At 50.3% G+C, this 13,106-nt stretch overlaps 3 protein-coding genes across 3 annotated transcripts; 1 reads left to right on the plus strand and 2 right to left on the minus strand.

Moving 5' to 3' along the window:
• Nucleotides 1-1,177: 1,177 nt before the first annotated feature.
• BROUX77_004488 (uncharacterized protein) lies at nt 1,178-1,957 on the plus strand (the record flags this gene model as incomplete). Its single annotated transcript, XM_073749256.1, has 1 exon — nt 1,178-1,957. The coding sequence occupies one exon, from the start codon at nt 1,178-1,180 to the stop codon at nt 1,955-1,957; it is 780 nt and encodes a 259-aa protein (XP_073604945.1).
• A 1,099-nt stretch (nt 1,958-3,056) lies between these two features.
• BROUX77_004489 (uncharacterized protein) lies at nt 3,057-6,603 on the minus strand (the record flags this gene model as incomplete). The annotated part of the gene is made up of 3 exons (XM_073749257.1): nt 3,057-6,198; nt 6,261-6,490; nt 6,577-6,603. 3 exons carry the CDS (start codon nt 6,601-6,603, stop codon nt 3,057-3,059), a joined length of 3,399 nt encoding a protein of 1,132 aa, XP_073604946.1.
• A 2,808-nt stretch (nt 6,604-9,411) lies between these two features.
• BROUX77_004490 (uncharacterized protein) lies at nt 9,412-12,264 on the minus strand (the record flags this gene model as incomplete). Its single annotated transcript, XM_073749258.1, has 2 exons — nt 9,412-11,574; nt 11,947-12,264. 2 exons carry the CDS (start codon nt 12,262-12,264, stop codon nt 9,412-9,414), a joined length of 2,481 nt encoding a protein of 826 aa, XP_073604947.1.
• Between the last annotated feature and the right edge of the window lie 842 nt (nt 12,265-13,106).

Consider the following 13,106-nt stretch of genomic DNA (forward strand, 5'->3'; position numbering starts at 1 on the left):
TTACAAGTCCATATATTGGTGGCCTCTTGAGTACATGGCGGTCTCGCCCGCCCCACTCTGCCTCGCGGGAACTTGGAACTCTGATCATGAACTTGAGGGGAGCCACAAGAGCACGGAACAACAGACAGAGGGGGATCAAACAGAGGCCGAGTAGGGACCACTGGGGGCCCGCCTTCACTCGCATGCGTGGCCGCAAACGCAGGTCCACGGCAGATCCTACACGCTATGAGACAGAGAAGACAAGTATGCTTCCAGGCGTTGCGTGTGGTAGGGAGAGCAACAGACTGAAGCAGACGAGCGAGTCGAGTAAGTGAGCTTGCGTACAGCAGTCCGGATATACGACCTCGACTTGTAGTGTCAGCGAAGCCGAAAATAGCCCTGCATCCTGTGGCAGGGATGATCGGAAGCGGGAATAGAACAAGTCGCAAAGAATGCTAGATTGGTCGGTCCTGAGCCATGTGATAAGCTGTGTGGGGCGGTGTCAAAGCTGGATCTGCCGTGTACGAGACAAGAGAAGCCGCAGCGAAAGAAGAAGAAAAAAAAAAGAGCGGGGGGGCCACTGTGGACTGTATCGTGCCACACTTTGATTGGCTGGAGCGCCTCCACACAGCCCAAAGGCGGCCTTGTTTCGCAAGACAAGAAGAAGACAGCGAGAAAAAAAAAAGAGGAAGAAAAGCGGGGCCACATGCTAACCCACGTCCAGATTGGGACCTGGTCCCAGACACACGATTTATCTTCGGCTTCTTTGTCCTGCGGCGTATTGGTTCGGCTTTGAAGCAGCAGATTCTCACACTCACACACTCTCACGTGTTCAGAGTACAAAGCCAAGGGCATAATAGCGCTGGTTTGTTTTAATAGTTTTTTTTTTCTCTTTCTGTGTCTTTGTTCTCTCTTGTCCTGCTTCTGTCCAAGTGTTGCTATTTTTATCTACAGTCTTTATCGCTGCCGGTCTTGTTCGTCCAAAGCAACACTATACTGCAGTTTTATATATAAGGCATCCATCTCCCGGCCCAACAGCGCGCATCAATCCCGCAGCCTCTCTTCTGCTTCTGATTCCCTTTTCCACCCTTTTTTTTTTGCTTTACTCCTCATCACTTACTTCTTCGCCCACCTCGAAGCCCTTGTCAGACTTATCGACTATCACCATCTCACACTCTCCCATTCACCTACTCTCACCATGTCGTCGTCTACAACTTCAGCATTTCCGCTGCCACAGCGCACCAAAACATTTGACTTCCTCCAGAGTCTGCGAGCAAGCACTGCCAGCCAGGTCCTCCCCAGCCAACCCGCTCCGGCCCAGACCGCCGCCGACACCAACGCCATAATACCCCGATCTACCCGCTTCTCCGGCACCATTGAAGACCTGCGCAAGTCCATCACCTCCTTCTCAATACGCTCCTCTGACTCCGAGTCCGACCACGACTACTACCCCTCGCGGGGCGGCGCCTCCCGCTCCCGCTGGTCCTCCATCTCCGGCGCCGCGTCTGTTGTCTCGGGTGCCGCCTCCGTCATCTCGGGCACCACCACCGCCACCACCATTGGCAGCGGCGCCCGCACGCCCAGCGTGCTCAGCCACGAAGACGCCGCCGCCCTGCGCCACCGCAACAAGGCCGCTGTCGCTGCCGCTGCCCGCCGCAAGTACGACGCGCGCTGCCGCAAGTGGGCGCTCGAGCGCCAGCTGCGCGACCGCTACATCTGCGAGTGTGAAAAGGCCCGCGCGGACCGCCACCGCCAAAACGTCCTGGCCAACCCCCGCTTTGAGGCGGCCCTCGATGAGGCAAACTCAAACCTACTCGTGCAGTCCATGTTCCTCAAACGCCTTTCGGTCCAGGCAAACCTGCTCGTCGATGGCTCAGACGTCCCTGGAAAGGAGGCGGCGGCGTCCAAGCCAACGCACGAGGATCTCCAGAGAGCTATGAAGGAGACGAGCGAGGCGCTCATGAGCCTCATTCGCTGAGAGTCCGAACCCGGCGGCTCAGTTTAATTTTTTTCTTCCATTTTTTTCTTGTCTTTTAATGTCTTTTTTTTTTCACCGCTGATGTCATACTACAGCAAAAGGGCGGGGGACTTGGGCGGGGAAGGCGTTTTTCCCTGTCATTTTCTTTTTCTTGGGACAAGGGCTTGCTTGGGTTGCTTCTTTTCATGGGCGTCTCTCTTTTTTTTCGTGCATTTTCATGAACTTGGCCATCTGGCGGCTTGGTATTTGTTTTCGTTTTTCATCGGGGGTTTTTGGGAAGAGGCAAAGGGTTCACTTTGGGGTTTTGAAAAGAAACAAGTAATTAATTATCACGATACCACAAAAATTAATTTTCTACTTTCCACACATATCTTTTTCCTTCTTTCCACATACATTTCCTTGTGCCCTCCCTAATCTTGTGACAACCTCCAGCTTTCACTTCACGCCAAGCTATCCTTCCGACAACAGCTTCCTTCCACTTGTCCCCTTTCTGAACCTGTCTCAAAACTGACATGATCGTCCCTCGCCGTTCTAAAACACGGAAGAAAGGGCTATCCGCCTGGACGTTTGCCCTGTCGAACCTGACGTTTTTTCATGTCTCGTGAGAGACGGATGTATGGACATCAAGCATTTGGAATCCTGGAAAGGAATCGGCATCAGAGAAACAAGATGAAACAGCCCGCTGGAAAAGCGTTTGAACTCCAGATGACGTTCGTGTACATGCCATCATGTACTAACTAACTACAAGCAACTAGCCGATAAAAACAACCAAATATTCCAAAAACCCCCTTGCCATTAAACCCGTTTTACCATCTACAACTGACAATGCGCCTCCTGGCGGTTTATACTAGTCAATCCGTAAAGCAACCACGCTTCCCAAGCAAACACCCCAAAGAACCATAGACGCCAAGCCCAGCCTATGCAAATAGACCATTTTGTAACCAAGAAACCGAGACGATGCCCAGAAAAATTAATTCGTCACCGAATATGTCAAGAAAATGAAAACCAAAAGAGATCAAAAACGAAAGAAAAAAAAAGTTAAACAAAAATATACAAGCCAAAAAAAAAACTGCCCAACAGAGCTTCGTTCATCTTGCCATCAGTACACGATGCGCTCCTCGAAAAAGGGTGCCTTCTCGACGTCGGCCCGGATCCGCCCGTTTGGTAGCAGAACAGCACCCTCGTCCGAGATGGAAACGACTTTTGACGTGTACTCCACTTCCTGCTTGCTCACGCCCGCCTCGTCCCGTGGAATCCACAAACGCATGGCTGGCGCTGACATGGCTGGAGGCCAGTAAGCCTTGCTCTCGTAGTCGGGTGGGTATGTTTGTGTCGGGTCGGGCAGCTCTGGTGGGAGCAACTTCTGCATAGCAGCAAAGTCGTTGAACACCTCGGGATGAAGCCAACGCATGACAAAATTGGGCTTCATATCGCGAGGTGGACTAATCCAGTGGCTGAGGTATCTCGCAACAGGGCCAAGTGGAGTTTCTTTCAACGAATTAGTAGCTTCGCCAAGCTTGAGCTTTCCGACAGTAAAAATGCTGCTTATGAAACGATCGGCACCTTCCATGCCGCGGGATCCTATCTGCTCATGCTCAACTTGGTCGCTGTGCGTCGGAACTACATAACCGTCGTCGACATTAGCCGAAGGCACTTTATCGCGAGTATTTGTGCTTCCATCGACGTTAGGAATGACATCGTCGCTACCAATGTCAAAGTTTCCACCGTGTGAGAGCTCGTAACTTTCGACCGCCAGAGATTGGGGGAGATTGTATAGAAGAGGCCGGATAGCAGCAGAGATCGAAACGTGGCACATGCTAGTAAATATAAGGAACATGATCATCATAACCATCGGAATTAACGCCACTCTCAGTGCCAAAAGACCAATCATGCAAATTTCAGCAAGGTAAAGCCCAGTAAGAAGCTGCAAAAGAGCATTCGGGTAGACGAGTCCGCGGCAGTTGATATTAGAATTGTATGTGAACATGAGGTTATAGCGGTAAACCAAGTAGATGATGAAGATGCCACAGGAAGCGAATATCATGATAACGGGTGCGATGCAGCAGTACGAAAAGGCAATGACGCCCATGTTGGTAAATACTGGAAAGATAGCGCCCCAATGAACAGGACGAACCCGATGCCAAACTCGGAAAGCCGAACGGGGATAGTCTAGGTTGCGAGCAAGAATCTGATGTCTGAAAAGATCAACTAAATGCACCATGGCGCCGGCACCAGCAGCAAGGCACTGCACAAGAATATATGATATGTAAAAGTTCGAAGCTTTGGGTAGATTCTCAGACAATAGAGAGGGGGCTGAGAATGGGGACTTGACTACCTCCATGAGTGCAGCAGAGGCGGCAGATGAAATGGTTGTGATCAGGAAAACCTGAACCACCTGGAAAGGGAAGTATGATTCCTGGACAAAGAGCTCGATCAAGGAAAGTGAGGGAACGCCGGCAACTCGAGCAGCACCTCTAAGTAAAAATGGCACAATAGCCATGAGAAGAGACAACATAAGAGCAGGCAAGAAACCCTGGATGATACCCTTGAGAAACTCCGGGAACTTGAGGACAAAGTCGAGAAAGGTCACGTACTTGGCGAGTGCTTCGATGTTGGAAATGGCACCAACGAAGGCAGAAGGAATCGACCAAAAAATAATTCCAACAAATGTAAAACCAGAAACGCCAAATTTGCGGAGTAGCAAGCTGAACCAAGTCAGGTTCAAAGACGACCAAACAACTTCATCTGGGGTTACACCAATGTAGCGAGATGACATGTGAGACGGAAGATGATGAGTAAGAGTCTGGTAGGCCTTCTCAGCATCGGCCTGGTTGCTAAATTCAACAAATGCCGATGCCAGCGGTTTTCCTTCGCCTTGGAGCAGCATTTTACGCATTTTGCGGATCTGGGGGTTCAAAACACGGATACGCTTTCTGGTCCACTTGATGGTATCAACACGGCGGAAAAAGTTAGCTAGGGGCCGGTGGGCAGGGCGCATCTCAGCAGGAACCCATTGAGCAGCGACAGATCCGTTGACGTCGGGAATACGGGGTTGGGCAGCTTCGGCATCAACTGCGGACGGATTCTGGGTATCAAGTAGTGTGTTTTCCTGGGCCAGAGTTTGGGTTGGAGGTTCTGTGCGGGCCTTGGCCTTGGCTTGGGACTCAGCCTTGAGTTCTGCGAGATTGGAAATAGGCTCAGGGGCGTCAGTCGATACGTGCAAAATCTTTTCGTCGTCGATGATGTTATGATTGTTCACAGGAATTGGTAGGTTGTTCTCGGTAGGCTGCGGGAAAGACAGAGATGTCGTTTTTGAGCTTGGGCTGTTTATGGTTGTGTCATTGCTAGAGTGTTGCTCAAGAGAATCAAGAGCTACGGTTTGTCCTTGTATATCGACTTTCGAGTTGCAAAAGTCAGCTGTAGGTAAAGGTTTGTCTGCAACAAAATGTGGGTTGACCGGTGATGGAGCTGAATTTCCGACAAAGATATCCTTGTTACTGGGTATCTGAGAATCGGAGAGGGTCGGTGGACAATCCGTTGGAGTCTTTTCGGACTCAGTACTTGTCTTTTCATGGTAGAGGAATTCTGGTTGGAACTGGGGATCGAGTTGCTGTACTTCGGAGGGCTGTTCCTGCCCCATTTGCTTCTTGCGTAGTCGGTTGGCCAACTTGATTAGGGAAATCTCGGCCTTTTCCAAACGTAGGGCAGTTTGCTCTCTCTCCTTGACAAGCTTTTCCAAATCCGAGGTATCCTTGGGAATCCAGACATTTCGAACTGAGTCGCCAAATAACTTTCGCAGTCGAGCAGGGTCTCGGTAGCGTGGCGGTACAGAGGTGAACAGGACGGTCCGGGACGACAGGCGCTGCGCTTGATAGGGCGAGAACATGTATGCGTTGCGAAGGTTGATGTAGAAGATACACTCGCGATAAATGGTGTACAAGACGATAGAAAAGTATACCCAACAGACGAGAGCATGAATTAGGAAAGTTTTCTTTTCAGTGACATTTCCAATGGTCAAGCTATCCAACTCTTGCAGGCCGGCACCACCCCGGGAATGTATGGGAAGCAGAATGGGCCATGTAATGCAAACGCCGACAAAGCAGAGGCCAGAAAGAACTTTGAGAAAGCGCAGAAAGAGGTAGGCGTCAAGGGAGATGTGTTGAAGGGCAAAAGTATCTTCGACCTTGACAAAGGCGACAACCCATTTAAATATATGGTTAGGTAAAGGTTGACTTCGTTCTCTATGACGTAGATGTGTTAGTAACAGGGGAGCTTCGCACGAGGGAGGGGGGAATGGACGTACTGAGGGAGAAAACTAGTCAGGATGGTTCGTGGTGAGTATACACGCGGAAACTTGTGTCGTAGCAGCCAGAATATAGAGAGGCATAGAGCAGAGTAAATGATGACGGGAACAAGCGTGCTAATCAACGCGGATGCGGAGGCGGAGCTTTTGGAGGTGTCGGTGACACTGATCTTACTCAAGGTGCCGCCGGTGGAGTTGCTGGTGGCCGAGCCAACGCGAGGGTCGGACGACTGGTCGTGGGAGATGGGTGATATTAGCAGGGGAGTTCGGGTAGATGTCAAAGGCAACCGGGCGACGGGAGGTGGGAAATACTCACGTTGCTTGTGAGGCTACCAATATCCATTTTGAAGGGGTCAAGGCTTGGGCTAGTCGAAATTCAAGATCGAAGAGAGCTGAGGAGAGAAGATGCCACTGACAAGCGCGGGCTCGCTCGCTTCACATACAATATTCACAACATAAAATGGCGTGTATGGCTTTTCGAGCCTGGACAATGTGCCAAAGAGCGGCAAGCTGGAATGGAATGTAGGAGGGGGAAGTGGATGAAGGGAAAGTGAGCAAACAGCAACAAGATAACGACAGTTTGCTGGTGGGCAGCAAGGGGGGTATGGGAGAGAAGGAAGAAAAAAAAAAGTGAAAAAAGCGAGGGGAAGGGGAGAACGAGGATAATGAGCTTGCTGATATTTAGTGAAGAGAGAGGGTGTAGATAGATGTCAAGCGGAAGGAAGCGAAAAATCAGATTTAGGCTTTCTTTTTTCTTCTTCCCTGGGGACAAGCGGCAAGAGCTCCGGGAGAGTTTCCTGTTGGGTGCTGCCAAAGCAGAGCAGTTGCAGCCGATGGGTGGACGATCTTGGCGCACACACACGTACACGGACGGCAAGCACTACACAGGCTGTTACTCTACTTGGGTGTAATTGCAACTATGTACATACATACAGTGTACTAGGAAAGTAGTGCAGATTTGTATACTGTAAGTGCCTGGCTAGTGTTGGTGAGGCCACTGTCGCGGATGCCAAGTTGGAGCCTGGCCCGGTGCTAAACCAGCAAGCCGGCCAATCACGGGCTTCTGTACGTTGTTCTTCTACGTGCTAATCGAGACTAGCCAGGAGAGACAAAGAGCGGCGTAATAGCGCAGATGGAACGGTCCAGGAAAACAAGGAAAAGAGGGAACTGGGCATCGGAGATGATGCAGCGCGTGTTGAAGGAAGAGTCTGTCGACAAAGGGAGAGACATGCAGTTGGGGGAGGGCCGGCTAGGAAAAGCCCTTGACTTTACATCTTGTGCTGACAGGACGGACGGACTGACCCCAGCCCAGACCCTAGACCAGACCGACAAGCTGGACTCGTACAAATGTTGGGAGGGGCTTTTTGTAGGGAGCGCGTAATATAGACGCGCAACGGCCTCTTTCAGCAGCTCCCAGAGCCCAGGTTCTCGCGTGCTACAAGAGATGCCGGGGACCAGAAGGATGGCCAGCGGAGGAATGCTCTGAGAGCGGTATATACGCCCGGGCTTTAGTCTGTCAGCTGGCAGCAGCACAGCGCAGCAGGGAATCGAGGGATCAGGGGGGCGTACAAGAACAGGGGCACCACTTCTAACTATCTAGTAATGTGAATTGGGCATCACCCCAGCCTGCGACTGACAATAAGCGATGATGGTGCTGAAGAGCTCGGTCTCGGCAAGCCGCCAATACCACAAAACTACGGTTCTGGTGCACAAGGCATAAGCCCCCGAGCTGTCTTGTATCTTTCTTTCGTCGTCGTCGTCTCGTCGACGAACTCCACCGCCGACCTATACTGGCAGCATCTCGCCTGTATGAACAGGTTCTTCAGCTTCGGTCCGGATTTAGCCAAAGACCTCACACCACAATGCACAAATGAATTTTCTGCTATCTCCACCAACCAGCCGCCAAACCGAGCTGTGGGTGAATCCCAACCAGAGGCTCGCCTCACACCGTCTTTATCGTATCATCCAAATCATGGCAAACAGAACCAACTTGCAACTGAAGCCGAAGCAAAAGGGCCTGGAGATCTGGATGGTGCTTGGGTCCGGGTCTGGTTCTACAGGTACATGTGTACGTACATGAGCCATGGAGCCTTGCTCATGTAAGGGTCTCTCTCCTCCTCCCCGACATGCCACGCTAAACTGCAAGTCGTGCCACGCTATTCTGTGCAGATATCGCCAGTGACTCTGTGATGGCCCCTCTTTCGCCTAGGAACCCAGCAAAAACACACTTACCACATGTGAACCATCCAAGTGTCCAATGTCTCCTTTCACCCTCCTCCTCAGTGTTCTTAGCTCATAGGAAAACGAGACATCCTCTACCCTGCCCCAAAAGGAACCGTCTACTCCTCCCCCCCTGTATCTCAGCCCTCAGCTCCATCTCAAAAAGGCTTAGCGCATCTGCATGCCAAGAACCACTACCATCACATATGCACGGCGATCCCTGCCAGGCAAAGAACAACAATTAAACAAAAAAAAACCACGACCATGAAATGAACCTTTTTTGCCGTCAACTCTTCATCCTAGCCTGCACTTGTGTTTTATGCAACCAGGCCCTTTGGGCTGTTCATGATGCATAATTTGCGGGCATGATCTTTTTGCCGTGACAATGCTGTGGCCTCACCGCTGGATTACAGTACGCACATGTTTCAAAGCAGGACTTGTGCTACACGCAGCCTCCTCAAAGATACATGTCGCTCTGACGAGATCACGGCTTTTCAACTAATGTATCAAATTTATTGGGTTGACTAAGAAGTCACCACTGTATAGAAAAAGGAAGACCTAACAAAGGAAATGTAAAGTTCGGGAGAGGCTTGGATAACAGCCAATGCAGTAAATACAAGAGAGACATGAACTAACAGTCACAAAAAAATGACTGTCAACAATATTATGCTGTGCAAGAAATCGAAAAAAAAAAAAAAAAAAAAAAAAAAAAAACATAAAAAGAGCCCCCTACGACAAGCGTGGAGCAATGAGTGCTGCGTCGCTCATAAGTAACATCTTACCTAGATAAGTAGAACAAGACATGGCTGGAACAGGCCCAAGACAAAAACGTCTTTCCAAAAACCCGGCCGGAATGAAGAAAACAATAAGAACGCAAATGACAATCGTGCATGACTATACCGAGAAAAAAGAAAAACGAAAAAGTCTCACGTCACACATTGTTAGACAGGTTGTCTGCCAGTGCCCGTGTTGCACTTCCCCGAGCTCTACCTGACAACCAATATCCGGGAATTGCTCCAGGCTGGTTGACTCCGTAATTGCGAAAAAATGGCAGACTAGAGCCCAGTTGCGCCTCACCAGCGACAGCTTTGATGTTCTTTGGCGGTGCTTGCTTCGGTGTTGTGACTGAGTCGCTCGCCAAGGTCAAAGTAGAACTGAAGCTTGTGCTCACACTGGCTGTTGCGCTGGCGCTTGTACTCGATAACGACGCCGATGTTGTTGATGTATAACCCCCCCATGGAACCCACTTGGACCACCCGCGCGGGCCAAGTCGCCCCTTTGTTTCTGCCGTGCTAGCATGGGATGCAGATGATGAATGGAGAGAGGCAGCATCGCTAGAATCGTCGGGCGTCACTTTAACAATCACTGCATCACCCGCTCCAAATCCTGCCAACTCAGCAAGGTTGCTACGAATATCAGATTTGGATTGGAAGGATATGGTTGACTGAGCCACCACATCAGTGACAACAGCTGATGCAGTTCCCAGTGGTCTGAGAGTTAATTGGCTGGGTCTGGTCTTAAGTGTGTGTATGTCTAAACCGCCAGAGAGGGACATAATGGACTCGTGTGACACATGACGACGCAATGAGCGCAATGGGGTGAGGGCATTTTGTGCCTCTTCTTCATAATCCTCATCCTCGCAAAAGTTGAACTCAGCCTCACCATCGAGGCCGGCAAGTTCTTCCGCAACCGAAAGTGAAGTAGCACGGCGTTGTATTCCCCTATTTATTCGATCATCATCCTCTTCAGCGATAGCGTGGATGCCTGTGGGGTTTGGAGTTGTCGCAAAATGAACTGATATATCGGATATGCGCTTTCGATGCCGGCGGGCACTTGGTGTCATGACTTCATTGTCATCAGCAGGATATGTGTTAAGCAACGATATATGTCGGCTGCTGGTAGGCGACGATGGTATCGAAGTGGGAGAATACATGGAAGGTTGCTCGGAGAAAATAGAGTTGCGCCGCGTAGACACAACGGTGTTGATAGAGTCGCGTTTGCGACCTTCGGTCACAGCTCCGTCTGGAATACAGCTGATGGGGCTCTCGTTTGTCTGCGCGTCACTGTAAGATATAGATGGGCTTGGCGAGTGCCCGGGTGTAGAGAGTGTCAAGCGGGTTACCCCTCCCACAGTGGCATATGCAGGAGGATTGAAAGAGCCAGGAACCAAACTGCTCCGCTTTTTCTTTGGTTTCACCGCTGTGGATTTTGATGTTGCGAGGTGATAGTGGTGATGCACGTGAACTTGCTGTGATGAATTGCTGCCATAATCTTGAGAGTCCAGTGGCGACAGGAGACTTCGTCCACTACTTGGAGAAATGGGCGTTGCTGATGAGGAGCTAGTCTGCATCAAGGGCTGATGCGATATCAGTTGTTCCCGAAGGGCTTGGATTTCATCGTGCGAATTCATTAGTAGCTCTCGCAACTCAGACATGCCTAGCTGAAGGTTGGCATTATCGGCAAGAAGATCACGGACAAAGTGGGAAACCACGCTGTTTGCAAGATTCCCACTGACAAGATCTTCAGCTGTTGTGGAGAGGACCTTCGCGGCAGCGGCACCTTTTAATCGACCTGCAGCTGTGTTGAGCCCTCTCTCGACCTCGCGCTGTCGTTCAATGCGATCTAGAATTTCGGCATGGCGCTCTCGTTCTTCTCTGCCCTCTTGCTCCATGCGATCTACTTGTTCCTGGAGAACGATGATACTACGCTCAGCCCTGCGCCAGCGTTGCATTGTGTCTCGGCTTTCTGACTCGGTTTTGCTGACTGTAGCCCGCAACGTATCTTGCTCGTTCTCAAGGACCGCAATTTGTCGCTCCATATCGGCGGCGCGTGTTGTAGCGTTTTCAAGTCGACGCACAGTCTGCTCGGACGACAAAAGGCTGGCCTCCAACTGTATTATACGCATATCTGCATCCTGCACAGAGGCATTCAGCATCTCGATTTGGCCCATTAGACCCTTGTTTTCCTTTTGTGTTTTCTCGTTGTAAGCTTCGAGCTCAATCTTGTCGTTTTGTAACTCTTCTATACGGGCTACCAGTTGTAGTCTATCGCGTTCTGCATCGGCCATGTAGGTTTCATGGCGGTGCAGCAGGGCCTGCAGAGAAAATGTCAGTGACGAGTGGTCCATGAGTGGTGGGGTGCGTATCAGTTGTTTGCGCCATAGCCCAAGAAGTTCCCAGGAGTTGGAGAGAGATGAAGGTTAGAGGCCAAGCGAGGCCGCGCCAAACCTTGGACACAATACTAATTCTAGAAACGCTGCATGACGCCCCGATATGCCCCATTGTATTTTCCCACGAACTTTCAAGTTGTGTGCCAAGAGCGGTCTATACATGCCACGCTTTGCAGGCCGCTCCCTTTATGTCATCCTAGGGCTAGTAGCGCTCAAAAGTCCACATATGCTCTTCTCTTCTTCTCTGTGTGGCATGTGCAACTTTTTTTTTATTTGAGGGATTCCGCCAAAACTTACCTGACCCAGTGCTGCGGCAGCGCGCATGTCGTTTTCCACATTCTGGAGGATGGCGCAGTTGCTTTTAAGGAATTTGCACTCCATACGACCACAGCAACATCTAATCACCGGAGGATCATCTGTTACATCACCACTAGAGTTGATGGACAGTGATGAAGGCTGATTCGTGTGAGTTGAAGTGCGGGCAGAAGAAACTGTAGAGGGCGAAGAGCAACGGGAAGAGGGCGCTGGCGATGGCGAGGATTGTAGTCGAGTGCGAGAGGCAGTGGAGGATGCGCGAGATGGCGTGGTAGAAACAGGCCGTTTAGGAGTAGACATTATGGCGTATGATGTGCGATAGGAATAACATAAACAAAGCAAGTAGTAGTAGTAATAGATTCTTCAAACAGTAACGAAGAACAATGAGATGGCGATATGAATGCGGTTAGTGGAACCAGGCAAGACTCTTGGATTGCGCTATTGATGTGGTTCGGAACGTGTTTAGTGTTGATAAGTTGAGATGCGAAACAGGGAGGGAAATATGGTATTGCACAAAGCAGTTGTTGAAGCAATAGTACAAGCGCAGTGTTGGTCGAAGACGTGAAGCAACAAACGTAGGCAAAGTTTCAAGAAAGAAAGACAAACTATGATTTCCCCGAGCTTGGGCTAGAAAACATGAATCTCCGATGAAATGAAAGTGAGTCGGCAAACAGGAAGGGGCTCCCTCTACAGGCAGGGATTCATGACGGGGCCTCTGGGCGGAAAATAGGAGGACTAAGGCGTAGGTCTGTTCGTTTTGCCTCTCGAAACCGAAATAATAAGGCTTTTTTGCCGTATGAACAAAGTAGTTTTGTGATGATGTAGGGACCAGTTGACAGTGTCGTCGTCGGCAATTTGCTGCAACTCAAGTGCAGACAAGATGCAGGTCCAGAATTTGAGGCAAAACAACGGGAACAAAAATGCGCTGTGACGTATTTGTGTACCAATGGACTTTCTGTCTTGTATCAGAACAGAAGTAGGCGCAGCAAATAAGGCGCCTGTTTAATAGAAAAAAAAACCCTTCTGTTACAAGGCACCAGCGAAGTCAAGTCCGCCTCACCTCTGCCGCCTACTCCCCCTCTCCACCGCTCGTTTAACGAGGATGTTTAGGAGAAGTTTCTTGGCTGACGAGGGGACCTTGA

Source organism: Berkeleyomyces rouxiae, assembly GCF_048999995.1.
Source record: "Berkeleyomyces rouxiae strain 22BRR77 chromosome Unknown BrBRR77_ptg000004l, whole genome shotgun sequence".
Lineage (NCBI taxonomy): Eukaryota > Fungi > Ascomycota > Sordariomycetes > Microascales > Ceratocystidaceae > Berkeleyomyces > Berkeleyomyces rouxiae.